Genomic DNA, 26,823 nt, shown 5'->3' on the forward strand with positions numbered 1-26,823 from the left:
CCTCCTGTCTAACATGTCTGCCCTTCTTCTTAATTTTCCCTTCACCTACTTGCTTTGTCCTGCACGTTCTCAGTGCAGAACATAGAGAGAGAGAATGAGACAATGAGAAGGAGGGAAACATTAGCATCTCATCTAGGTTTGTATTCTCCCACACTTCAAAACAAAGGCTTGGGTGTTGGTGGTTACGTGATTTCTTTTATTGCAATGGAAGTCTCCCCCTTGTGGAAATAGTATGAATAATACAAAGGGGGAAATTCTCATCAGAGCAGTTGCCTTCTGGCTAGTAACCAGGATAAATATTTCTGTTTAAATGTAAGATTATCTCCTCCCATTCAAGTTTATAGCACCCATAGCAATAGACGTATGAACAAAAATAAAACAGAAGCATTTTTTCCTACACTGAAAATAATTTGACTGAAAATTGTAAATTCTTTTGTACGCAAACATTATTTTGAAGAACTAGAGGGAACAAAACAGATAAACATTCACTTCTTCCTGCACTTATTTTATTTCCTTGGTGTTGCTGTAGTTCCATGAAGCAAAAATATTTTTAGAGAGAGTCAGAATAGATAAAAGAAGATGGAAACAGCCACCATGTTTATTTGTCTTGAAGTGACTATAAAAACACAAGGAAAAAAACCAAATTAGTTCAAATCTCTTTTTAAAACAAAAAGAAATTAACATATACCCAGAAATCTGAAGTTTTGAGGGTGTCATTTTGTATTGATCCAGTATGTGTGGTTTTTTTTAGGTTGCAATCCTGTACCTGCTTAGTTGAACAGAATTGTTTCTAAGTAGATGTGGGCAGGACTGCGGGGCGAGAGTAGATTGAAAATCCTACAAATGCTGAATAATAAAACAATATCAGATTAAGTTCACAGGAAAGAGTAGCACTGAACAGTACTTTGGATTAGATTCTGAAAAGGGGGCTTTGGAATGCCCGTCACTGGCAATTTGTTAAAGCGTCCATTTCTTTGATTATGCAGCTGTTGCAGGGAAGCTTCTGCTGCAGCCATTGGACCCTGGAAATAGGTGTGGCTGCTCTCAAGAGTTGCCAACGGAGGGTATATCCACATTTCTCTCCACTCAAAAGCACTCTTTTGGAATCAAATCTGATGCATTGTACAGTCCTAGTAAATACAGGTAGTCCTCGACCTACAACAGTTTGTTTAGAGATTGTTCAAACGGTACTGAAAAAAATGACTTGAGACCGTTTTTCACACTTATGACCATTGCAGCACCCCGTGGTCACTTAATCAAAATTCAGCTTCTTGGCAACTGGTTCATATTTATGACAGTTGCAGCCTCCCAGGATCATGTGATTTCCTTTTGCGACCTTCTGACAAGTAAAGTCAATGAGGAAGTCAGATTCACTTAACAACCGGGTTACTAACTTAACCACGGTGGCGCAGTGGTTTGAGTGCAGTATTGAAGGCTACTTCTGTTGACTGCCGGCTGCCTGCAATTTGGCAGTTCAAATCCCACCAGGCTCAAGGTTGACTCAGCCTTCCATCCTTCCAAGGTGGGTAAAATGAGGACCCAGATTGTTGGGGACAATAGGCTGACTCTGTAAACTGCTTAGAGAGAGCTGGAAAGCAGTATCTAAGTATCATGTTTCCCTGAAAATAAGACTGGGTTTTATTTTCTTTACTCCCCGAAATAAGCACTTGGCCTTATTTTCGGGGAGGTCTTATTATTTTTGAGGTGCAGGAGGCAGTGAGCTTCATCTTATGGCTGCTGCAGTGTTGCAGTATTTTCGGGGAGGGCTTATTTTAGCGACTGCACTCAAAAGCCCAATTAGGCTTATTATCCTGGGAGTGCTTATTTTCAGGGAAACAGGGTACTGTTAACAGCTACAACTATGCACTTAACTGTGGCAAGAAAGGTTGTAAAACGGGGTGAAACTCTTTTAACAAATGTCTCCCTTAACCACATAAATTTTGGGCTCAATTGCAGTCTTAAGTCGAGGACTACCTGTAATGACATGCAGTCCTGGACAGCCAAGGTACACTACATTTTATATCATAAACCTTCTGGATACCTTCAAAAGAATAGAAGTTGCAAAATGTTCCAAGGTAACAAGCTAGCTTCATCTATCTTAATTGAAAAGCTTCCAGCTGTAAACATAAGATGAGCCATATGAGCCCAGAGTTTGGAGAATGTGCCCAAGTAGTCCCAAAATAGGCAAATATCCCAGTCTCTGATTGGTGGGACCGAGTCTGCTAAACCGTCTTTGCCCTTCCTTGGACCTCTGTGGCCTTCACTGTTTGTCTTTCCCCTTGTTGCTGCTCTTGCTTGCTTCTCTTTGATTCCAACTAACCCCGGGAATTGGTGGTAGTGGTGCTGCTGCTGTTACCACCTTTTGTTGCTTTTCTCCTGTCTTCCCTGCATTGCACTCCTGGTACTTTTATCTTTGACTAAAATCTGCATCTCTCTCTCTGTTTGTTTAAAGGGGTGTGATTTGCAAACTTGAATATTAGTGTGTAGAGTAGCCCATATTTCCAAAGTATTGTAATGTAAAATCTTGTGCCTTCCTAGTATAAAAGGGTGGCATAGCCGATATTCAAAGATAGTGATTTGAAACTGCTTCTTGACATGAAACTAGACAAGGTTAACAATAGGACTTGAAGATATACAGGTAGTCCTCGACTTACACCAGTTCATTTAGTGACCGTTCAAAGTTACAATGGCACTGGGAAAAGTGACACATTGACCTTTTCTCACGCTTGCAACTGTTGCAGCATCCCCATGGTCACGTCAAAATTCAGACACATGGCAACCGACTCATCCTTAATACAGTCGAAGTGTCCTGGGATCACGGGATCCCCTTTTTAGACCTTCTGACAAGCAAAGTCAGTGGGGGAGCCACTGTGTTATTAACTTAATAATTGCAGTAGTCCACTTAACAACTGTGGCAAGAAAGATCATAAAACTGTCCCCCTTAGCAACAGAAATTTTGGGCTCAATTGTGGTCTTAAGTTGAGGACTATTTGTATCTAATATTAAGGTTGATTCAATAGCATCTAGGAAGATTTTGAGGCCAAGACAGGAAAGATGGAAAGGGAAGCAAAGTACTTCGCACAGGGCTACAAAACCTTCTCTGGTATCAAATAGCCCCCCCAAAAAACCCTTGCTGATATGGAGACCCAGAAGGGCAATAATATAGTTCGGAGTTCTGTTGCGATCTGCCTCTATATAACATTTTGGACTTAAATTTCTGCTTAAACCCTATAAGAAAGCAAAGGCAGAGACTTTTTAAAGACTTTTAATTTGCTTTTCTTCCAAGACCAGGTAACTTTAATTTTATTTCAATCTTGATTTATTTTCATCACTATAATTTTAAAAGACACAGCTTTAGAACAACATATTGAAAGAAAATTTGCTGGCATCAAAAGTTTTCTTCATGAATGTTTCATATTCTACCCTTGAAATCTTCCCTTCATGGCACAGGATCCCTTCCAGACTAAACTGTGGGAATGAAATAAGAGGGGGGGGGGAACTGCTTATTTTTTATTAAAAAGACTTTGCTAAAGTTTTTTTTTCATAAGTTGACAATTGTCAGTTTGGGATTTGCAAAATGTTGGCTGCTCCTATTGCATTCTGGTGCCCAGCCACTTCAGAATGCTGTGTCTTGACCCATTTACCTCTATTTCTTCCTTTTTATTCCTCTCTTTCAGTTGCCTTCAGGGCAGCAGAAACTTCCTGGAGCCTCCCCTTCCCACTCACTACCTCATCCTTCAATGGGGGAAAGCCCCCAGCTCCAGCCCACGCACCTTTCCCAGATCCAGTCTCCACACCAGTCCCGTCCTCCGTCCCAGCCTCAGCCCCTATCCCGGCCACCTTCCCGGCCTCACTCAAGACCCCCTTCCCAGCCCCAGACTTTATCCAGGCCGCCTTCTGAACCCCTGTCGCGGTCTTGCACCCCACAAACTCAGATGCAGAACTTATATGTGATCCAGAATCAAATTGCTTCCTCTCCTCATGGTTCCAACCAGCATCCCCTACGGCCTCCCTCGCAGCCTCAGGTACCGTTTCAAGCCCCTCAAGCCCAGCCAGAGGGACAGCCTCAGCTAGCAACCCCTCCACATCTGTCATTACAAGTGCAGCTTGCTCCTCAACTCCAGCCCCAGTCTGAGGCTCAGGCACGGTTGCAACCCCAGATCCAGGCCTCTTCTGAAGTGCAGCATACTCATTCCCCCCATTTCCAGTTACAGTTCCCTGCCCAAGGCCCTATCAAACCACCCACCCCAACCCAGACCCTTCACCTGACATCCGAACAACAGAGGAACTTTCAGATGGTGTCCAATCAGTTCCAGGCTCTCTCAACAATCCCAGTTCCTGTTCCTCAGCAGAAACAGCTAATGGATCGGTTTCAGCAGGTATGGTAATAGTGTTAAATTTAAAAATTAATCTGAAAAAACTTGTGTGCAATGGGTCCCTCATTATTGCAATTATATTTCCTCTGTAAAATAGCTTCCAGGTGCTACTTAGTCATTTATAGTGTTTATGAAACCTCCAGGTTTTATGTATAACACAAGAAAAATTCCATCCTACAGCTTTTGTTGTTGTTGTTCCTGAATTCTTGCATAAGGTTAATGTTTTACCTTTTTTTTCATTGACTTTCATTGAAACTAAAGAGAAACTTAACCTGAAACTTTATTTCAAGCATGTTGGATTTTAAAATTGTGTTCATATGGCAGAATTTTTGGAATCTAAATAGTCAGTATTGTTGCTGCCTGTGTGTACTGGCTCTCGCCATCAGAAGGACTTAATTTTGAACAAAATCCAAAGTCAGTTCTCATCTTAGATTGCTCCACCAGTTAATCAAAAGAAAGCAAAATTTATGTTTGAGAAAGACTTGTGTCAAGAATCGTAAATGATGGAAGCAAAGGTGGCTTTTCTATTTTTTGTATTTGGTATCTGTGTTTGATGCCTTCAAATCAACATTGATTTCTGGAGACTGCCTGGACTAGTCCCTGTGGTTTTCTTGACAATATTTTCAGGAACAGTTTGCCATTACCTTCTTCCTAGAGTTTAGAGAGAGTGACTGGCCCAAGATTTTCTGGCTGGCTCTGCTTAAGGTGGGACTAGAACTCACGCTCCCTTGCTATCTAGCCCAAGGCCTTAAGCACTACACCAAACTGGCTCTCCTGTATACTATACACAAAATCTTTATCCTTTATAACCACAAAACCTTTATCCTCTTTAACCACCAAACTGATCTTTGAGTTACTGTTTAGAATAATATCTATTTCCTGAGATTTAACTGATCTAGAAACTTTAACCCATTTTCCCATTAGTTGTTATTATAATTCTCGAGTGAGCAATAAAAATCTACATGCTCAAAAAACATTACTTTCCACATTCCCAGGTGTTCAGGGTTTGTTCTGATAAAATCAATGTTATATCCAAAAGGAAGGTGTGTTTTCCAGTCATTTGGGATACAGTTTTTGGATTTGACTTTTCTTACTCTACCTTCGTATCTCACACAGGTTCCCCAGGGAATTATCCTGCAAACAAAACAGTCAACGTCCACTAGCCAGGCCCCACCCACCCTGAGCCAATTTAGCAACCAGTCCTCTTCAGTGTTGGTTAGCAGCCAAGGACAGCAGCTCACAATGACAACAATTCCGGCTCAGGCACCAGCAGTTCATGGCCATACGCCTGTTCCCACAACCATTCAGTCTTCCAGTACAGGTTCCAGCAAAGCAGCTCCTGTACTTGAAAAGGGGCAAGTGCCAAGGGGAACAACAAGCGGAGGAGGAGGTCAACAACCTGCACAGTGTACAGCGGTTCTTCAGCAGCAAACTCCCGTGTTGGTCAAATCAGCATCAGTATGTAAGTTGATAAAGAACATTGTATGTCTTGGTGGCCTTTAATTTGGGAAAGGGAATAATTTCCTTACTTTTCAGCTTTTGACTTGTCAATTCATATTTATCTGCTTGTTATGAGAATTGAAGGAGATTCCTTCTTATCTGCAGCTGCTAATAGTTGTATCCCATCACCCCCCCCCCCCTCTGTATCTTGAAAGGAATGGGGTGAGTGGCAAAGATTCCTTTTTCTGCTCTGTCCTTTTCAATAACAATAGACCTTGACTTACAATCACGTTTAAGTGCAAAATTTCTGTTACAAAGCAACAGTTGTTGAGTGAATTTTGCCCCATTTTAAGATTTTTCTTGCCATATCATTGCAGTTGTTAAGTTAGTCACATGGCTGTTAAATGAATCTGGCTTCCCTCTTGACTTGTCAGCAAGTCGCAAAAAGGTATCATGTGATGTTGGCATAAGATTCATATAATTTTAAAATCTTGCATCTTGAGATCTTAAATGCTAGTTGAACCTTGTGATGAAGATGAAAGTGAATTTTACACAATTGTTTTCCTAATCATATAATTTTAATTTCCAAGTATATGGAAGGAACTGGCAAGCAGGCCCCATACATTTTATCATGAGCAGTGGCGCAATCTGTTTTTGGTCCCGTATAAATTATCTTGTTTCCAGAATTATGTGAGATCTAGGATATTAGCCCTTAAAAAAACCCAAGGTGACAGTGTTGGGAATTTGTTCCTATATCTCATTCTAAAATCTTGTGCATGTGTGTTTTTTCCTCTACCGTATTTCTCCAGCAATTGCTGCTGCAGTTCCTACCGAGAATAAAACATTTTCCAGCAGCTCCACCATTATTTCTGGAGGGAAAGCAACTTCGGGGCAAGGAAAGGCCACAATTCCTCATGCTGTACAACAGTCAGTTCAGGTGGGTTTATTATAACTGGCATCCCATTTTTGCAAAAACATTTATCTTCGCTATTATTTTTGAATGTTCATTTTTAGCACTGGGCAATGCTCTAGGAACTACTGACTTTGACATGGTAGTGAATGCTGTCAACGACTACAGTTATCTAAACATTATATCTAGGGCCTGAAGGATTTAAATATGTTTAGGGTGCCAGAATGTTGATCATGTGACTACAGGGACACTGAGTCCGTCATAACTGCAAGGACTGGTCATAAAATTACTTTGTCAACACCTTTGTAGAACAGTCTCTAAACAGTGCAGCCTTTAAGTGAGGCCTGTCTTTTTTTTTTAATTCCATCCTTCTAATCCATTTGATATAAAGCTGCCTTCTTGGGGGTTTTTTCCTTTTGTCAGGCGAAGCCTGGAGTCATTAGCTCCACATCAGGCCTGAATCTTGGGAAAGGGCAGCTGCCACTCCAGGTAGTTGGAAAAGGCTTGTCACAAGTCATGTCTTCAGCACCAGCTCAAATCCAGCAGCAGGTGGGAATCTATGTTGCTCATTGTAAAATTACTTGATAAAGGGTTTGTTTCACAAACAAAGGCAAAGGAAAATGTTGCAGGATCCAATCTGGGTCAGTCACCGGGACCAGAGGTTTAGTCTTCTGAACTTTTGGACTCATGCTGGAGCCCATCCTCGGGGAACTTCTCTCTACTAGAATGTATAGACATTCCGGCAGACCCAGATTGGATCCTACAAAGAGGTGTGGGTGTGTGTACAATGTCTGAAAACTGCACTATATTTATCCAAATATTGAATTAAGAGGTACAGTATACACAGCATATAACTGTTTCATATGTATTCTTCTTGTTTGGAATTTTTTAATCCCCACATTCCCCAGAAAGCCTTCAAAATGGAAACCAATCACTTAAAGCAATGAAAAAAATGCAGAAAGCAAATGCTAAATTTAATTTCAAAAAGAGCTATATTAGTCCATTATGACAAACTTGAAAAGAATAATGGCAGCTTCAACTAACAGATTTACTATGACATAAATTTTCATAGGATATACAAACCATTTTTATTAAAAGAGAATTAAAAGCATTGAGTAAAGCAAAGTCTCATATGCTGGGAAATCTTTATTAGTGTAAGCTCTATATCAAGCACGTTATAAGTAGTCCTCACTTACCAACCATTTGTTCAGTGCCCAAAATTACGACAGCACTGAACAAGGGGGACTTACAATCAGTCCTCAATGTTATGGCCATCATAGTGTCCACATGGTCACGTGATCGTGATTTGGGCCGTTGGTAATCAGCTTGCAATGTGACTGTTGCAATGGCCTCATGTGGTCACAATTTGCACCCTTCCCTGCCAGTTTGCCATCATCAAAGTCATGGGGGAATATATTTATATTTGTCTTTTTATTAACCAGAATTCATCTTGAACCACTTTCATAGATATGCTGGATGGTGCTTTATTTGGAACTCCACCTAACTGCCTCTTTGTTCTTACATTTTCTTTCTTTGCTAGTATGACAGCAAGCTGGGAAGCCTGAAGAAAGCACCCCCGATGCTACAACCAAGCAAGGAAGCTTGGTAAGTCTAAACTAGAGCAATCCAACAAACAGGTAGCATAGAAACAGAAGCACAACAGTAAAAAAACATAGTGTATTAATGTCAAAATAGCAAGCTCTGGGGATTTCCCACAGATAAAGCATGCCAATTTTGTATGAAAAATGAAATGTATTTAATTATTATAATATAGTGGATCAAATGTTAGTAGTATCTCAGTAGTACATCACTTAAATTGTCATCCAAAGCTTTCTGAATGATGATCTCTCGCTCTAACCTAATTCATTTTTTTCTGAGAAAAATATACATTTAATTTTTTCTACCTTATTAAGTTATTTGTTATTTACAAAGTTATTAATTGTTATACAGGTAGTCCTCAATTTGCAACCACAGTTACAACCACAGTTACATCACTAAGCTAAGCAGTTGTTAAGTGAGTCACTTGTGATTTTATGACCTTTTTTCCCCACAGTCATTATTTGAGTCATATTTTGAATCAAATTTTGATCACACAACCATGTGTTGATCACTGTGACAGTTGTAACTTTGAGGATTAGTCATAAGACATTTTTTTCAGTACTGACATAACCTAGAATGGTTGCTAAATGAGGACTACTGATATAACATAAAAATTGCATCTAGAACCATAAGGATGTTATTTGAGTGAAGCAGTTGAACAATTGACTAGGGTAATGGTCTTTACCTTATGTTCATCCTAAAAACAGCTTGTGACACGAGGAACCAGATATAGGAGATAGCAAAAATGAATTATCAAACAATAGTATAAGGTTTTTTTCCCCAAACTTCATGTTTGTATCAAGATAAGGAATCCAGGATATGGCAATGTCCAAAAAAAAAAGAAACTTGTTTTTGTTTTGCAGCCAGCTTGCTACAGATTTCAGCAGGATGAAACAATTGTTGCCTGTCTTTGTTATGATATAGGGATAGGCTCTCTGTGTTAATTGTTTTCTTTTGTTCCCTTTAGCTTCTTGGAACAGCTACATAAACACCAAGGAGCCGTTTTGCATCCTGATTACAAAACTTCATTTCGGTCATTTGAAGATGCTTTTCAGAGGCTCCTACCTTACCATGTCTATCAGGGAACACTGCCTTCTCCCCATGACTATCGGAAAGGTGAATTCATTGGAACTTTTCCACATTAGATGCAGATAGATCTTACCAAGCTGTCAGTTACATTTTTTTAGCCTTAGTTGCCCACTCTTTTACTGATTCTAATAGCACTTTTTTCCCTAACTGTCCAAAATGTTTCAATGTGTTATTTTCATTCTGGTATGGAGTGGTATTCCTCACCTCAGAAGGTAGTTAACATGTACAATATAATACAGTCATTTAGTCAGTGATGACAAACATATGATTGCTTTCCACATCCAATAACTGAAGGGAATAAAGAAGAAACCCTCCTCCTGTTCAGTCCATTGACGTTTTCTGCTTGTGGATCTCTTGGATGCTTATTATTGCAAATTTTGTTATACTGTACGCAGATAGTATGTCATTTATGTCTGATAGGAGGGAGGTTATAAAGGGCTCCATTTGCTATACAGGTAGTCCTCAAGTTGAAGCCACAATTGGGATCCGAATTTCCATTGCTAAGTAAGGTGGTTATGCTCGATTTTATGACCTTTTTTTTGCCATGGTTATTAATTGAACCACTGCAGTTGTTAGGTAAATCTGCTTCTCTTGTTGACTTTGCTTGTTGGCTGGGAAAGTCACATAACTCTGGGGAGCTGCACCTATCATAAATACATGTCGTTTGCTAAGCACCCAAATTGTGACCATGGAGATGCTGTAATGGTCATAATGCGAGGACCAGTTGCTTTTTCAGTGCCATTGTAACTCCAAGCAATTACTAAATGAGTACCCGTATGGAATTGTTGGCTTTTTCGACACGCTTAGTGAATAGGTGAACATCTTCCAAATAATTTGAATAGCTTTCTTTATTACACTTCTCATTCAAGAGAAGACGAGTTTTCTTCCTTGGTTTTCCTTTCTCATTGTGTGTTTTTCTCTAATAGATGAAGAATTTGAAATGGTGTCCACGCAGCTGTTGAAACGTACACAAACCATGCTGAACAAATATCGGTTACTCCTCTTGGAAGAGTCCCGGGTAAGATTTTTTCCCCCTCGTTTTCCTCGTTGAACAGGTATAACATCAGCAAGAACCTCTGCCCTCTCATTGGCCTTCGGTCGACTGATTGAGTTGTCACGGAACAGGCCAAAAATTGATAACATTTTTATCATACTTGGGAGAATCTGTCACAGTAATATACAATATTCCATATTAGAGTTGTATGTTTCTTTAATTAGAATTTAACAAGCAGTAGTTGATGTTTTTTATAAAAGATGAATGGGCAGCAGGGGTTAAGCAATAGCTGATTCTAAAATATTTTACCTTGTTAGCACTTCCAAATTAAAAATAGGGAAGTTATTAATAATCAAGACATATCAGGGTTAATGTGCCTTTTAAAAAACTATATTATTTCAATAAAGATAAGAGTCTGTGTGAGTCTTAGCATTGGATATACCAATCCAGGAATCTGTTCTAAATACCGTAATACAGAGTTTCCAGAATGCAGTGAAGTTAAATAAAAACCCCGAAATTGTTAATTAAGGTACTTGGTTTTTTAAATGCTTTTTCATAAATGTATTTATTGCATTTAAAATACTGACAGAAAAAGAAGAAAAACAAAAGAAACCAGACATGAAAATGCATAATAAAAAATACATATCGTGTTTTAAAAAGCTGAAAAATACAACAAGAAACAAAATATAAGGTTCAATATGTTGTTGCAGTAAACAGTTACAATAAACATTGCACACATACACACATATTCATTTCTAATACCTTTATCATGTTTTAACCTATTGTATTCTGTATAAATGAGTCCCATATTTCATTATATTTATCCATACAATGTTTACAACGATATGCAGTTCACTCATAAATGACAAGTGTAGTCATATTTTCAATCCATTTAATAAACGGGACCACTTCACAGGGTTAGAACTTGGTATTATTGATCTATGAATTAAAAGTCATTTCATTAATTCTTACCCTTCTCAATTTATGGCTTTAAAGTGTATTTAATAAAGTTGGGTCTCGTATTGAGCATCATCTAGTTTTTCAGCAATAAGAGGTGGCAGAAGGAAAGAAATGATCATGGATGTACAAATTTGGGGGCATGGGTTATTAAGAAGCTCAGATTGGTGATTCTGATCACATTTGCCAATACTGCTTTCTATTGCAGAGAGTCAGTCCTTCGGCAGAGATGGTGATGATTGACAGGATGTTCATACAGGAAGAAAAAACTACCTTAGCTCTCGATAAACAGCTAGCAAAGGAGAAGCCAGGTAAGGGAGCATTTGTTTCAGCATTTGGGGTATCTTATTTTTTGAAAGTATCTACTGCCTTCCATCAGTCTCTTTTTCAAAATGTTATTTGTCCAATAAAACACGAAGGATTCCCTAGTCTTAAGAGTTGTTACAATATGTTACGCTCTTAAGCCATTACATTTCCAGTGGCTCTCATACCACAACAGTAACACTTTTGCGCAGAGCATTGAAATACAGAAAATTTGAAGGAATCGGGTGGGGAAGAAGTTAACTTAAGTTCTTGGCTTATGAAGGTTTGCTTTCAGTGCTGATTAAAACATATGTTCAGTTAAGGAATGGAGGCTGAATTTGGACAGTAAGATGTTGATTTAATCAGCTAAAATATAAAGGAATTTTATGTTTGTGCATGCAACTTTTTATTCTTCCCTTCACAGTACAACTCAGTGGGATGTGGAAATTGCCACTTGACCAGGCTTTCCTGTTTTGTCCAAGTCAGAAATTATGGTTACTTATTTTAGGACAGAATACACATCCTAATGCACAACTTGAAATTTAGTTCCTAGTTAATTGTGAAGATAATAGCCTTTAAGAAGATTATGGTTATCTGGAAGTGGCCATTCTCCGTAGTATCCCATAAAGGGCAGAGGTAATCCGCAAAAGACATTTTTATATTCTGTTATAGTAATGATTAGTAATGACCATTTAATATTTGGCCATCCACAATTTTAAAAAGAAAACAACTCAGAACCCAGAGTAGATCACAGACCAATTTTATCTTATGTCCATTTACATATCCAAATTTTAATTATTCTGTGACATTTTGTAAAGTTCCACTTATAAGGTGAAAAGAAGCAATTGAGCTCCTTCCATATTTTTTTATCAGTATCTGTAGGCAAGATGGCAGAACTGTTTCTAGAGAGCCAAAAGCGCTGATCCAATACTCCCCTCCTAGGGGCATCCTACGTTTCTTTTCTCATTGAGTGAACTTGCTGTGGCGCAGTTATAATTGCATTATATAATTGTCTATTTATGAAAGGGGCTGGATTGATTTACTTGGTCAATTCCAGTTTCTGAGAAAGAGAAATTGGCCTTCCCTAGATTGAAGTTTATTATTGGTCATTTTGGCAGGTTACCCAAATTTCATTTTGCAAATCCCTTTTGACTAAACGAACCATCTACGTTCTTCTCTTGCAGACGAGTATGTCTCCTCATCTTCCCGCTCACAGAGTTTTGCTTCTTCTTCTTCTTCTTCTGCGGCTCAAGGGTCTCTGCCCAGCCATGTTCCTTTGACCTCCGAGAACTTGAAATCGCCTCCGGTACAGATGCCAACTCATATCAACCCCACCAAATTGGTTATCAAGCACAGCGGAGGGTCTCCATCTGTAACGTGGGCTAAAGCGTCTCCCTCGTTGGATGGCGACGATGATGCCCTGCCCTCTAGGAGCAGGCCACCCATTAAAACCTACGAAGCCCGGAGCCGGATTGGGCTGAAGCTAAAGATCAAACAAGAAGCCGGACTTAGCAAAGTGGTTCATAACACTGCACTGGATCCTGTTCACCAGACACCGCCACCCGTGTGCACGGTGATCAAAACGGCTGACCAGCACTCGTCCACGTCATCCGTTAGCACCACTGCAGCTACGACGGCGACCGCCACGGCCTCAACGGCGGGACAAATGAACGGGACCGTTGACCATATCGGTGCAGCTCCAATGGAGAAAAAACCCATGGCGACCTACTGCAGGCTTCCTCTGCGTAAAACGTACCGGGAGAACGTGGATGCTTTTGTAGCCGAGAAGGCTCCTGATGCCTCTCTCAAAGGGAGTGTTTCAAAATCTGATACGGTGCCAAGTACTCTTATCATCAAGCAGGACGGGGGGTCCCGAAGTGTTATCACATCCCACAAATCTCAGGAGAGTCCTTCCGGCACGGTGGCCGAGAAGAGCAGGTCGGAGGAAAACACCAAACACACTTTTTTCAACCGTAGCGATGCCCGCTCTTTGGTGATGCAAGGAAGCCCTGCCCCTCCTAAGACCGACGATTCAACCAGTGGCCTTATGAAGGAATTGGCAGAGGTGGAAGATGAGTTTTACCAACGCATGATAAAGACTGAGCCACTTGACCACGGGCCGGCCTCCGAACTCGCGTGGGAGGTGCCCTTGCCCCCAGCCAAAAGAAGAAAGTCAGAATCTTTTGATGTGGACAATGCCAGCTTCTCCAGCGACAGCCCCCCCGATGACTCGCTAAACGAGCATCTACAGAGCGCCATTGACAGCATCCTGAATTTGCAGCAACCTCAGGCCGGGAGCCAGACTACGCGAACGCCCTCCTCTTCCTACAATTCGTCCTCTTCCCCTTTCTCCTCACCCGTCCACCGCACGGACACGTACCTTGCCCCCAATCACAACGGTGGCCTTGGAACCAGGACGTTAAACAGATAACAGAAACTGAAAGCGAGTCAAGACTGTAGAAAAAAAAGGAGAGCCAAGGACTGAAGCTGCAGCAGCTTCTGCTGGCTGGGAACGGTTGGAAACCAAGGTGCCACTTCCCAGAGACCTGCTAGAATAGGGCTGATACCAGAAGGGAAGAGTGTGGGGGTTCTGGGGTGGGGAGGGCAACAAGAATGTCCTATAGAGGCTTCATCCATCCAAGTGTTGTTTTGATGGGTTTCGGTTGTTGTAAAGTACAAGCTTTGGCTGGATTTACAATATACTCACCTCATCACATAATGCACCATTAAAAACAAAGGAAAAGAAAAGGTTCAGCAAATGCCAAGCAGGCAGGTGGGAGGGGGTTGGATCGGGGCCCATAGGTAGTGTTGGCTGTGTAATATTTAGATTCTGTAACAAATTTGCTAATTTGAATCTCTGATGATAATTGGGTTTGTTTTACCTCCTCTCCCCAAACTCCACTACTATATTTAGAACAATTTAACAAATCTTAAATCAGAAGCCAGCAGGGAGGCCAAAGGACCGGGGCAGGGGGTAAAAGTTACAATATCCAGAAGGAGTTGGCACGTGGGGCAATTATGTAATTGATTTTGTCAGGTTTCTTAAGTTATTTTAAGTATAAAGTGTCTGAATATATATATATATATATATATATATATATATATATATATATATATATATATATATATATATATATATATATAATTCTGAACAAGATGCAAAATATATATATAAACACTAATGCTTACAAACCAATAAGCATGGATGAATTTACAAATTATATCACTTTGAAAGAGGAAACCAGTCCAATTCTGGACATAGATGGGTGTCGTTACCATAACCGTGATGGGTGGAACAAGGAATGGTCAAGAGGATGTGCATTTCTCTCTCCTCTTTTCCCCTCCCATCCTAAAAGAAAGAAAGAATCAAGTTGGGATTTTGATCACATGGTGGTCCAAGCGAATCATTTGCATGCCAGGGCTCAGGTAAATGTTTGCTTGGAAGCTGGTCATTTGCAGAAAGACAAGCTGGCTCCCTTTTCTATAAACTGATGATATTTTGCTCTGTGCCACAGTTGCCTGTGTTTGCCTATATTTGCCTCTCATGGTTCAGTCCTCTCTGTGGTTGTTCCTGTTTTTAAAATATGATTTGGCCATGCCTTGGTTGGAAGGTCTGGGCAGCCCCCAGGAGTTATGTAGAGGAGAAGAGAGTGATGTTACTTTAGTACTCCTCTCCAAACTCAGTGATTTTTAGTTCCCCTTAATATCCGGTGAATTTTGGTTGATCTTACTGAAGTTTTCCCATAGAACCTGGTTGAGTCCATGTTACTCCGGGTCTAATCCCACAGCTTCTTTGGAATCCGTTCCCATTTGTCTCTGCTGTTCTCATCCGCTAATAGGAATAAAGACACCCATCCTTTCAGATTTACTTAGTTTTCCTCACTAGACGGTTGCACGTGCTCATATTTCATTGTCAAGCACTTCATTCCTGGTTTCCACATGTCACTTCTTGTCCACCCCTTTTTTTCCTCACAACCTAGACTTTTAAATATAGGAATTATAGGACTATTAGACTTGTACAACAACAAGAAATACCTCCCTCCCTCCCTCCCAAATTAGGGGTTTCTCATAAATTTAAAGCTTTTTGTGAATCTAAACAAGACACACCAAGCAGTTTCCAAGATCATGGACTATCTTAGTGTTGATTTATAGATAAGCATAAAAGGAAATGTCCTTCCCACGTTATAGCTATCATAGGAATCATTTATGTGAATGTTGAAATAGGATACAGCCTTCATTAGTACTGGCCTGGTAAAACAAAAACTCAATCAGTGTGAGGGACTAACGTAGAGCAGGCATATAAAACAGACCTGTTTGCCCCATAGTCCCAGTTCTTCTAGAAATAATTAAAGAGGCAGCCTTTCCCAAAAGTATTCGCTGCTATAGTTATTTTAAAAAGTCTTAATTCCTTTTGCACCTTGGAATTCCTTCTAATGGCATTATCTATAGCAGGGCTGGGGAACCAGGGCCCCTTTATGACTTGTGGACTTCAACTCCCAGAATTCCTGCACCAGCATGCTCAGGAATTCCATACTGGCTTAGGAATTCTGGGAGTTGAAGTCCACAAGGCATAAAGGTTCCCCAGCCCTGATCTATATAGCCTTGTGCTTCTGGCCTCTGTTAGTTGTAAGCTTCACGGATAAGGGTGTTCACTCGTGTCTTCCTCTTCTACTTTCCTGGGCCTAATAAGATCGTGCTCAAACCTTTCACACCCCTTGTTTTCTTCCTCCTCGTACGTCTTACTCATGTTGTCTATTGCTACTTCCTCTGTAAGTGGGGGTGATTTTCATCCTGCAAGTGTACTCATGGGCAATACAGCCCGCTGTTTTAGATGACATTATTTAGCTTTCTTTGAAGAGTTGGGTGCATTTTCAGTTCCTCTTTAATTGGATTCTAAGAGAGAGAGAGAGAGAGAGAGAGAGGAAAGATAGCTGAGGAGATCCTTTGTTGGCATACAGTTAGACTAGAATAATAGTCAAGTCTGTTAGCAGAGAAGGCAATCTGAAAGACTGTTGCTCTTAGGCTGCTGCTTCTTAAAAGCAGGAGTACTTTTTAAACATTACCAGTATTCAATGGCTTGTTATGACCAATTTTGGTGCTGATCTTACAAAAAGCAATGAATCGAACTATATAGAGTTCAAAAAGCTGACAGTTTCTTCCTTATTTGTAACCACACAAAAGTATCTTTGCTCTTATCTCTTTTGTCCAGCACAGAGTTCTATTATAGCTTGAAGGCGTCTTTGCTTTTTCTGCCAAAAAGCGTGATGAAAACGGACTTATCTTTTCTTAATTTGTATCTCTCTCTGGTTCTATTGACGGTAGCACCCCACCTCAAGTGTTAATCTTTTGAGTTTTCACAGAGGCTCCATAGCAGTTAGCTTTCATTTTGCCATTCTTCATTAATCTTGTTTTGACCCAGTGGTCCAGTGAAGCTATAACAGTATAACGTTGGGCTTGAGTCTTAATGCTAGAAAGCATCAGAAAAAGTAACTCCAGATGAGAGATTTAATGCAAAAACCAAGAAACCGGAATCGTATTCTTCTGCTTTTAAGTATCAAAAGTTCCTATGGCCTCACTGCAATTCTACCTCTTCCCGTTACTGTATATTACAGTAGGTATATTATGGAAGGAACTTGAAGGTACAGACAAAGGTTCCTACCAAGTATGAAGGAAAGAAAGTGAAAGATATAAACCTCTTCAGTACATTTATCACAACTGTGTGTGTGGTGGGACTGTTTACATAAACACAACTCACCTAAATATCAGCCTTTTTAGGGGAAGTGTTTAGTGGCTGTCACCTGTATCATTTGGATATGCATGTAGAAATCCCCCACTCCCCCTTTTTTATTTAAAATAAATAGATTTTCTACAATATAGAGAGCTGAGAAGACATAATAATAGGGGAATGGATCATTTTTTCATAGTGTCAGAGCACAACCTTGGTTCATTGCACCAAGCTGTCTTAGTTGATGTATGAAGTTAGCAAGCAAAGAAGCAGGGGTCGAGAATTGTTCCTTTCTCCTAAAACAGCGGGTGCTGAATCAGCACCTTAGCAGTAGAAGTTAGCTTTCTTAGCAGTAAGCAAAGAGGAAGAATCTGTTTTTTGTTTCAGTGTGAAGTTGGAAGCTCCTACATAAGAGTGTGATACATTGTTGTTGTCTTTTCTAGTTTATCAAACTGCCAACAGTACCTTCTGTATTTTTGTTGGGACCGATCCAGTTGCAAGCATCACTAATACTTAACTTTAGTACGTGTTCCCCTTTCAGCAACCATTAACCTTCAGTTTGCATTTTCTTTTTTCCCACATTTGTATATTATCTGAAATTGAAAGGCTTATGTGCCACCTTCCACCCAATTCGGAAAGCAGCTGGTGCTGCTCTCTTTGCCAACCGTCACTGCCAGAACTGCCTAGTAACAGGCTGCAAAACTGCTACTGCAAAATTGAATTGGTGGCATTGCATCCCCCACCCCACCCCCACTACCTGCATGAGAATGAAGAGGTACTTTCTTGACATCAAATTTCAAGTTTCGCATTTCTTGTCCCACAAGTTAAATCAAGAAGCAAAATCCAAAATGTTCAACTTGCGGATAAGTTGTCTTTTTGGAAATGTGCCAAAGGAACTGTATTTAGCCATTGCTGTAAACCTTTCATTTACTCTCCATTTCTTTCCAAGAAAAAAAAAATAAGCTTAATTTCCACATCCAAATCTGCTGCAGATATTTTCTAGATTCTTTCACTCTCCTTTTTATGTTTAGTGGAGTTTTGTTTTGCAAGCAGCTATAAAACAATGTATTTTTGATACTTTTCTTCTCCTTGTCTCATTCTGGCCTGCCCAAACATAGATAATATCCTGAGAAATGTTAAACTTCATTTAAAAAACTAATTCTCCCACTTTTTGGAGAGAAGGGTGCAAAAATGAGAAATCCATAGATACAACAAAATTTCATATTAAAATAACAAAGCAACCACCTATTTTCAGATATCATTTGGTAAAATTGGGTATGCTCCTTTTAAAAGTCTAAAAATAATCTTCAAAAATGGATAAACACATATTCTTAAAGCCAACTCATCAGAATGATTTGGCGATTGGAACCGTGAATAAGTTCACCTCTTTTAGGTGCAGAAAACCTAACACTCTTTGAGCATTTTCCTTTTGCTGGTTTTTCCCCGCTCCAAATGACAAGCACAAATAAAGCCTTAATATCTTCCATGTGTTCATTTGGTACATCCATTTAAGAAATAATGATCAGTTTGTTTAAACACAGAGATACATACATACATTCGTATAATACTGTGGTTTTGATGCTTTCAAGAAGACTAGTTCTTTTAAGACAGTGTTTCTCAACCTTGGCAATGTTAAGATGTCTGGACTTCAATTCCCAGAATTTCCCAGCCAGCATTTCCACTTGTGTGGACAGAGGTGATCTGAGCAATTTTGCCTCATCCTTGTTCTCTCATAGGTGTATGTTGCTTTATTAATTTTTATTATTGTCTCCTTCTCCTTTATGAATTGGTGCCCACAAGCCTACTTGAATATACATTTATTATCGTAGAAATATTTTAAATATGGCTAGTCAGCTTCAAAGCATATTTGATAGATACCTACACAGTTCTAAAATTCAAAGGTAGAGGACCAAGCAGTGTGTGTACATTTAACTAAATGGAAAAAGGACTGAACTTAGGCCTATTTTAATTATATATGTTTTCCCTCAGAGATCAGGTTCTGTAACCCCTTTAGTAACACCTTGCATTTCATTTCTTATTCCAGATCCTTTCTATTCATTATACAGTATAACTAACACCTGTGTTCATTTTTCTGAAGTCTGGATTTTGCCTCTTGCCATTCCTTACCATGCACTAACTTCCAAAGATAAGGGCCATATCAGCTGTCCATCTAACCCTAAAATATACAACGTGAAAATGCTCAAAAGAAATTGTTGTGGACCCAAGACTATTCATTAGCATCAGTTCCATCTCCTTTCAAATTTAATTCTGTCTCTGGTGTGCTGTCGTGGGATATTTTGGACCTTAAAAATTAAGTTAGGAAAATAACAGAACCAAAAAAGGGGGGGGAGGAGTTAAGAGGTCTACATTTTTGTATATCCAAATCTCTTTGTCATATTTTTGCAAAGGGTTCCGACTTGCTTAACAAATTGTACACACACACAGAGCATCTTCCCAGCTTTGTGTATTCCATTTCGATGAGTGCCTTGCGCATATGAAGTTGTGCTTATATTAGAATTTGCAGGCAGGATTGCTGGATCGGGCTCCTGATCATCTTGAAAAGATAACAATTCTCCTGAATTCCCAATCTGAAAACTGTTTTGAGGGAATATGTCCGAGAACTCTACTGTGTCCTTGTCTCTTTATGATTTGTAGCCGTGTGCAATTGAATAGTATCGCTCCTCTTTTAATTTTTGGCTTTTTATTTTGTAAGGTGACATGTGTTGCGATGTACCTTTCTTGTTAAGGTGAGGAAGCTTTTCGTCCATGCTCCGAAAGCACTTGTCCAGCGGTTATTCCTCTTCCGTCCTCCCCCCCTCCCCCCCCTTTCTAAAGTGGCTCTCCATGGTGGGACATTTCGCCTTCTGGAAGGAAGTTGCTCTTAGCAATACGTTCATGCGGTCTGTGATCCAGTGCCCTCCAGGTAGACCATGCCTGTACACATAGGTTTTACCAGCACATGTGCAATGGAGCCACACACGCAGTTCCTCCCTCCACTGAATTCAAAGAGAGGCTGCTTTGGATGCTCCTGTAATAAAACAGTTGTCCAAAAAGAGCATCCCAAACTATCAGATTTGGTGTTTGTGAAAAACATTGTTTGCTAAAGTTACAGTGCAAGCATGGTTTCTCAACCTTATTCCTGTGCCGTGGCTGGCGAGGGTGGGGGGGAGATAACAAATGGTTAGTAAGCAATAAAAGGGATGTTGATGGCTATATCAAATACAGAGAGAGAAATGTATATGAAATTGTTTGGCTTTTTGTTTAGCATCCTTTTTCTGTTTTCCTTCTTTTAAAAAGTGTAGATTTGGGATGATAGCTCATTTGGTTTTTAATCTATTTATTAATCAAATTTGTATAGCCACCTGTTTCACCCAAAGCGACTCTGGTTGCCATTGGGTTGTTTTTGTGTGGGAAAGGTCTTCCCTTCCAATTAAAACCTAGTAATGAATTAATGTGCACTGTTATGGAGAAGTATGTGTAACACCTTTTCCAGTATTTTGAACAAAGTGATTGTGGGGTGTGTTCCCCCCCCCCCCGGCTTAATTTTCATAGGCACAAAACCAGAAGAGAAATTCCCATCTCTTTGCGCTTAAAGTTTCATTATTATTATTATTATTTTATTATTATGGTTGGTCATACAGCCAGCCAGGTGTTGCTATTACTGAGAGAGAGAGTGTGTGTGTGTGTGTGTGAAAGAGAGGGTTATGGGAAAAAGGAGAGAGATAGATCACAACTTTTGGGAAGGTTCCACCTGCCTAAGTTCAATTAATCCCCAATTTTGATCTCAAGTGGCTTTGAGAGGATCGTTCTAAAAGGACACTTAAAAATTAAGAACATACATTTACATTCTTCCAGCTCTTTCTACTTTCCTACCCAATACAACCAAATAACAGGAAGAGTTTCCCTATAACAGGAAGCCAAAAGTAATACCCCACTTGTTTTAATATTTGAAAGAAATAACAAAACAAAAAAAATATCTCCATAGACAGAAAGAAATAACCAATTTTCTTTCTTTCCTCCTGCTGGTACCAGTTTGAACATCACAGTTAAAAAAAAAAGCAAAATATAGTACTATAAAATAATTTTGTACTGTATTTATTGTGTATAACGATTTTTTAAAAGAATTATGTACATTTAGTACTTCTGTGTAAATTAAATTGCTCTTTTTAAAAATGGTACAGAAATTGCCTTGGCTTTTCTTGAACGAAAGAAAAAGTGCTTTGGAAATAACCAGAAGTTCACCGAGAAAGACTTTTGCTCGGGTCTTATACAAAGAACAACCGTGACCTTAATGCAACCACCGGAAGGCAAAACCTCTATTTAAATTGTAAACCAAACTAAAAAGGAAAAGAAAAGCTTGGTTCTTCTATTATAGGTGACTAATCACAGTTTGTGGCAATAATACATTGTGTCCAAAATTTGGGGTTTCGCTTATTTGGGAAACTTTCAAATGCTTTGCGGACTCGTTGGCCATTGCTCTGTGGTCTAGTATCAGTCTGCTTTTTGGCTGGATGTAATTGGGACATTGGGACAGTTCTGGGGTTTTGGTGAAGGGAATTGCTGGGGAATATTAATAAATCCACTAAACCACTGTTATTACTGCAATTTGCATCCTTGGAATCTGTTTCCAGAGGCAGGTTGGTATCTTCCCATTAACATCTGCTTGATGTGCAAACATTCCCAGCTGAGAACACTCCACAATCTTCATCGGTTGTTTTCTGAATGTGGATCTGTGGTTGGATTGCTGTGAAGTCTTCAACCTTCTATCTGAGAAAGAGATGTTCTAATGTTGGATTCGCCCCCTTACCAGAGGGAGCCCCCTTGTGGAGTACTGTGAAGTTGTTACCAACCCCACTGCACTGTGCAGTAGAAGCCATTTTACGGCAGTACAGTAGAATCCATTTGAAGACACAACAGGCTGTATCATAACAGAACACACACTCCTAGGGGTGTTAGGGGTGTTTTACCCCACAGTATTTATTTCCAAAGGGTAAGTCATCTGTGTGCCAAGTTTGGTTGAAATTGCTCTAGGCGTTCCAGAGTTATGCTGGAACATACACACACACACACAGCCATGTGTATGTGTGTCTGTGTGTACACAGATTCTGTGAAACCCATTTTGATGTACAGTTCTTTGCAAAAAAAAAATTCAAGCTTCCATCCTTCTTCCTCTTCCACCACTTTTACTGTTACTTTTACTTTCTCCTCTTCAAACCACACGGTGGCATCAGAGGCCTTTAGCTACCAATCCCACATTCCTTTAACTTGGGGAAGGGGGGGTGTTTCATGTGCATCATTTTTTGCGCATTAGTTATTCTCCAATTCTTGGCCATCCTAACATTCTCCTCCCTTCCTAGATAATTTATGCTAATGCAATTCTTCGCCCTGCACGCCTCTTGACAGCCAACTTCTTTTCAGGACTCTTCAGATATTCTTTGGGACCCCAGAAGTGGGGGGAGGGAAAGGGTGGGGGGGAAATCAGGATTTCTACAAACAAACAACCAAGAAGGGTTTTTCCATCCGAAAGTGACATCGGTGTGTGGCTCTTTTGTGTCCCAGCCTGCCCTCGTCTGCAACATATTTTCGGCTGGCTGCTTGCCTCTTCCCACAGCCTTTCCGAAAATAAAGTGACGTATTTTACCCAAAGGCTGAAGGAGCTCAGTGATTCCTCACCTAGAAGGATCCCTTTGCCTGCTCAGATTTTTCTGGAATCCTGTGCCCGAGCGCAAAGCCCGCGTCTCTTCCCAGCCTGAAGCTGTAGCAACACCGAAGATCTCTCCACTTCTGCAAAAGAGATTTTCTCTCTCTCTCTCCAGGAAATCAAGTGTAAGTGCTGGACTTCCTACAGCCGGCTCGCTAAAAGTTCATCGACTTTGGAGATCTTTGCATTCCTAAAAGATTAAAGGATCCATGAACCTCCTGGATACTCTTGGGTAGCTTTTTTTTATTTCTATTTTAGCTGGATCGAGTCCCTGGGCTTGATCGTTGGGCCTTGCCCATTGTTGACATTCCAGATCGAGCTCTCTTTGAGGTCTATGGTCCCCTCTGCCAAAGCTTCCAGCTGTACCTTCACCTGTGTTTAGAATTTATTACCAAGGAGGCCATCAGGGTGCCAAGTTCTCAGGGCGGCCAATATGTTCAGCTGGATGAAGAAGAACGAAAAGAAGATTCCCGAGGTCATCCGTACGGTTACCGAGGGTTTGAAAGACCTCTACAAGAGGAAGCTCCTACCTGTGGAAGAATTTTATCGCTTCCACGATTTTCACTCGCCAGCTCTGGAAGATGCCGACTTTGACAACAAGCCCATGGTATTGGTGGTGGGCCAGTACTCCACCGGCAAAACCACCTTCATTAAATACTTGCTGGAGCAAGATATCCCCGGGAGCCGAATCGGACCTGAACCCACCACGGACTCTTTCATTGCTGTCATGCACGGCGAAACGGAGGGGATCATACCGGGCAATGCCCTGATTGTTGACCCCAAAAAGCCCTTCCGAAAACTCAACCCTTTTGGAAACACCTTCCTCAACCGGTGAGTACCTCAAATTGTGACCTCTTCCTTTCCATTGGCCTCTATACTTGTGAAGGTTCTAGCTTTTGAATGAAAGTGTACCAAAGTTCTGGGCATCCATCATTCCAGGACAGGGCGTTTATTAATTTCAGTATGCCACGTGGCACTGAACCTGGAAAATTTGTGTGTCCGTGTGTGTGTGTGTGTGTACTGACCTCATATGGGCAAATTATCCACACGCAGAACTCTTCTGCTTACCTCACCAATAGCCTTCCAGGGTGCCGAATCCAATGTAGTATTTCTCTTTTCCTTCCTCCCTGCTTCTAATAAGCCAGATATGATTGCCTCCAGCACTCCAGAATAGAATAATAACAACAGTTGGAAAGGGACCTTGGAGGTCTTCTAGTCCAACCCCCTGCTCAAACAGGAGACTCTTCCATTCCAGACAAATGGCTGCCCCATGTTTTCTTAAAGACTTCCAGTGTTGGAGCACTCGCAACTTCTAGAGGAAAGTTGTCCCACTGGTTAATTGTCCTCACTGTCGGGAAATTTCTCCTTACTTCTAGGTTCTTCTTCTTCTTTCCTTCATTAGTTTCCATCCATTGCTTCTTGTTCTGCCTTCGTGTGCTTTGGAAAATAAATGGACCCCTCCTTCTTTGTGGCAGCCCCTCAAATACTGGAACACCGCTATCATGTCTCCCCTAGTCCTTCTTTTCATTAAACTAAGACATACCCAGTTCCTGCCACTATTCTTCATATGTTTTGGCTTCCAGACCCCTAATCATCTCCGTTGCTCTTCTCTGCACTCTTTCCAGAGTCTCCACATCTTTTTTGCATTGTGGTGACCAAAACCGGATGCTGTATTCCAGGTATGGTCTTACCAAAGCCTTAAAAAGCGGTATTTTGAGGCATCGCAACCACATCGATGAGGCAGGGAGAGATTGACAGAGCCATATTGAAGTTTCTGACACTGTGGGCTTTAAAACCTTATAGCTCCACTCCGGTGCCACACCCAAAACCAGACTTCCTGATAGCAACTGTTAAATGGGCTCTCGGCGTTATCCTTCTAAAGCTAGAAGGCCTCAGACTGTCAAATGGGGCGCAAAGGGTGGGCAGATGACCAGGTCATCACTACTACACCACCGATGTGTTTGCGGAACGTGGGATTTGGAGTCCCAACACATCTGAAACGCACCTTAGCCCCTGAAAGCATGACAATGGGGTGGGAACTGGCCAGAGGGAGGGAGAGCCAATCTGGAAATAAGGAAGAATTTCCTGATAGAACGATTCCTCAGTGGGACTGCAAATTCCTCCTGGAATTGTGGCTGCTCTATTGCTGGATATTTTCAAGAACGGAAATGGACAATCGTTTATCCCAGGATGGTATAAAGACTCCTGCCCTGGGCAAGGCGGGGGGGTGGGGGGTTGTCAGACTAGAAGATCTCTTCCAGCCCTAGGATTATTATTAGCACTTATATAACGCTTCACAGTGCTTTACAGCCCTCTCTAAGCAGTTTACAGAGTCAGCACAGTGTGGAGGATTGGAAGGAATATATATATTCCTTGCAGGCCCACGACCAGACAACTGCAAGGAATAAAAATCCTTCCATCCTCCACCATTCAGTCAGAACCGAAGAAGTTTCTTGGAGGAGAAGAGAAACGTCTTCAAGGAAAATATCCAGTTTCCTTTAAAAAAAAAAAAGCAGCTTTGGGATCTCTGGAGAATGGCAACCTCTGGGATTTGATGCCTCTGGTTAGTGTCACAAGAGCTCCATTTTTAGCATATTTGTTTAGATAGGCTAGGCTTCTTCCTCTGTCAAGGCACTTTATAAAAAAGCTTCAACTCCACCCTTTGCCCCACTCAAAAAATTTGGCAGCTGTTGCTGTCATTCTTTCTGGCTTTACTACTTCCCCCACGAAAGGGACTATCAGCTGGGACTCCAAAATTGAATTTAGACCTAACGAAAGCATTACAGGAGATGAATTTTGAAGACTGAAGGATCATACGCAGTGGGGAGGCAGATGTACTTGAAGGTGGGGAAAAAAACACAAAAATTGCCAGCCATCCTCTTGATGTACAGTGGAACAGAAGAGAACAGAACAGAATAGAATTCTCTCTTGGCCGAGTGTGATTGGACACACAAGGAATTTTGTCTTTGGCGCAGATGCTCTCAGTGTACATAGAAAGACGAGATACATTCATCAAGAATCCTAAGGTACAACACTTAATGATAGTCACAGGGTACAAATAAGCAATCAGGAAACAATCAATATCCATATAAACCGTAAGGATACAAGCCACAAAGTTACAGTCCTGCAGTCATAAGTGGGAGGAGATGGGCGATAGGAACGATGAGAAGACTAATAGTAATAATAATGGAGCCTCAGTGAATAGTTTGACAGTGGTGAAGGAATTATTTGTTTAGCAAAGTGATGGCGTTTGGGGAAAAAACTGTCCTTGTGTCTAGTTGTTCTGATGTGCAGTGCCTTATAGACTCATTTTGATGGAAGGAGTTGAAACAATTTATGTCCAGGATATGAAGGGTCTGTAGATATTTTCACAGCCCTCTTTTTGACCCGTGCAGTGAACAGATCCTCAATTGAGGGCAGGTTGGCATCCCTTGGTTTTTCTGCAGTTCTAATTATCCTCTGAAGTCCATGTCGGTCTTGTTGAGTTGCAGAGCCAAACCAGACAATGATGGAGGTGCTAGATTTACACACTTTTTTTTTAAAGCAGATTAATTCACAACGTGCAGGACCCTTACACTGACATGGATAAACTTTCCTGATGAACTTCTCCCTCTGATAGAGGGAAAAGGGCTGGCCAAATATATATATACTGGGAGTTTGGTCTGTGATATCTTCTCGCTGCTTCTGAAACAACGAGAAATCAGAATCGGAATTGTTATCTTGCTACTG

General features: G+C 40.7%; 2 protein-coding genes across 5 annotated transcripts in view; both read left to right on the top strand.

The window, feature by feature from the left end:
• The window catches only part of BICRA (BRD4 interacting chromatin remodeling complex associated protein), a 66,123-nt gene extending 51,718 nt beyond the window's left edge, over nt 1-14,405 (top strand). For 3 of the 4 annotated variants that reach the window (XM_032227669.1, XM_032227672.1, XM_032227670.1), the window contains 9 exons: nt 3,678-4,379; nt 5,493-5,838; nt 6,626-6,753; nt 7,150-7,275; nt 8,267-8,331; nt 9,293-9,441; nt 10,341-10,432; nt 11,574-11,676; nt 12,853-14,405. In XM_032227669.1, the coding sequence (XP_032083560.1) occupies nt 3,678-4,379; nt 5,493-5,838; nt 6,626-6,753; nt 7,150-7,275; nt 8,267-8,331; nt 9,293-9,441; nt 10,341-10,432; nt 11,574-11,676; nt 12,853-14,099 (2,958 nt within the window). In that variant the 3' untranslated portion in view covers nt 14,100-14,405. The remainder of the gene's footprint in view (nt 1-3,677; nt 4,380-5,492; nt 5,839-6,625; nt 6,754-7,149; nt 7,276-8,266; nt 8,332-9,292; nt 9,442-10,340; nt 10,433-11,573; nt 11,677-12,852) is intronic. The other variant, XM_032227671.1, reaches the window with a different exon arrangement.
• Nucleotides 14,406-22,780: 8,375 nt separating this feature from the next.
• The window catches only part of EHD2 (EH domain containing 2), a 41,973-nt gene continuing 37,930 nt past the window's right edge, over nt 22,781-26,823 (top strand). Inside the window, exon 1 of the mRNA XM_032227374.1 lies at nt 22,781-23,925. Coding sequence (XP_032083265.1) covers nt 23,528-23,925 — 398 coding nt within the window. The 5' untranslated portion in view covers nt 22,781-23,527. The remainder of the gene's footprint in view (nt 23,926-26,823) is intronic.

Source organism: Thamnophis elegans, chromosome 12 (genome assembly GCF_009769535.1).
Source record: "Thamnophis elegans isolate rThaEle1 chromosome 12, rThaEle1.pri, whole genome shotgun sequence".
NCBI lineage: Eukaryota > Metazoa > Chordata > Lepidosauria > Squamata > Colubridae > Thamnophis > Thamnophis elegans.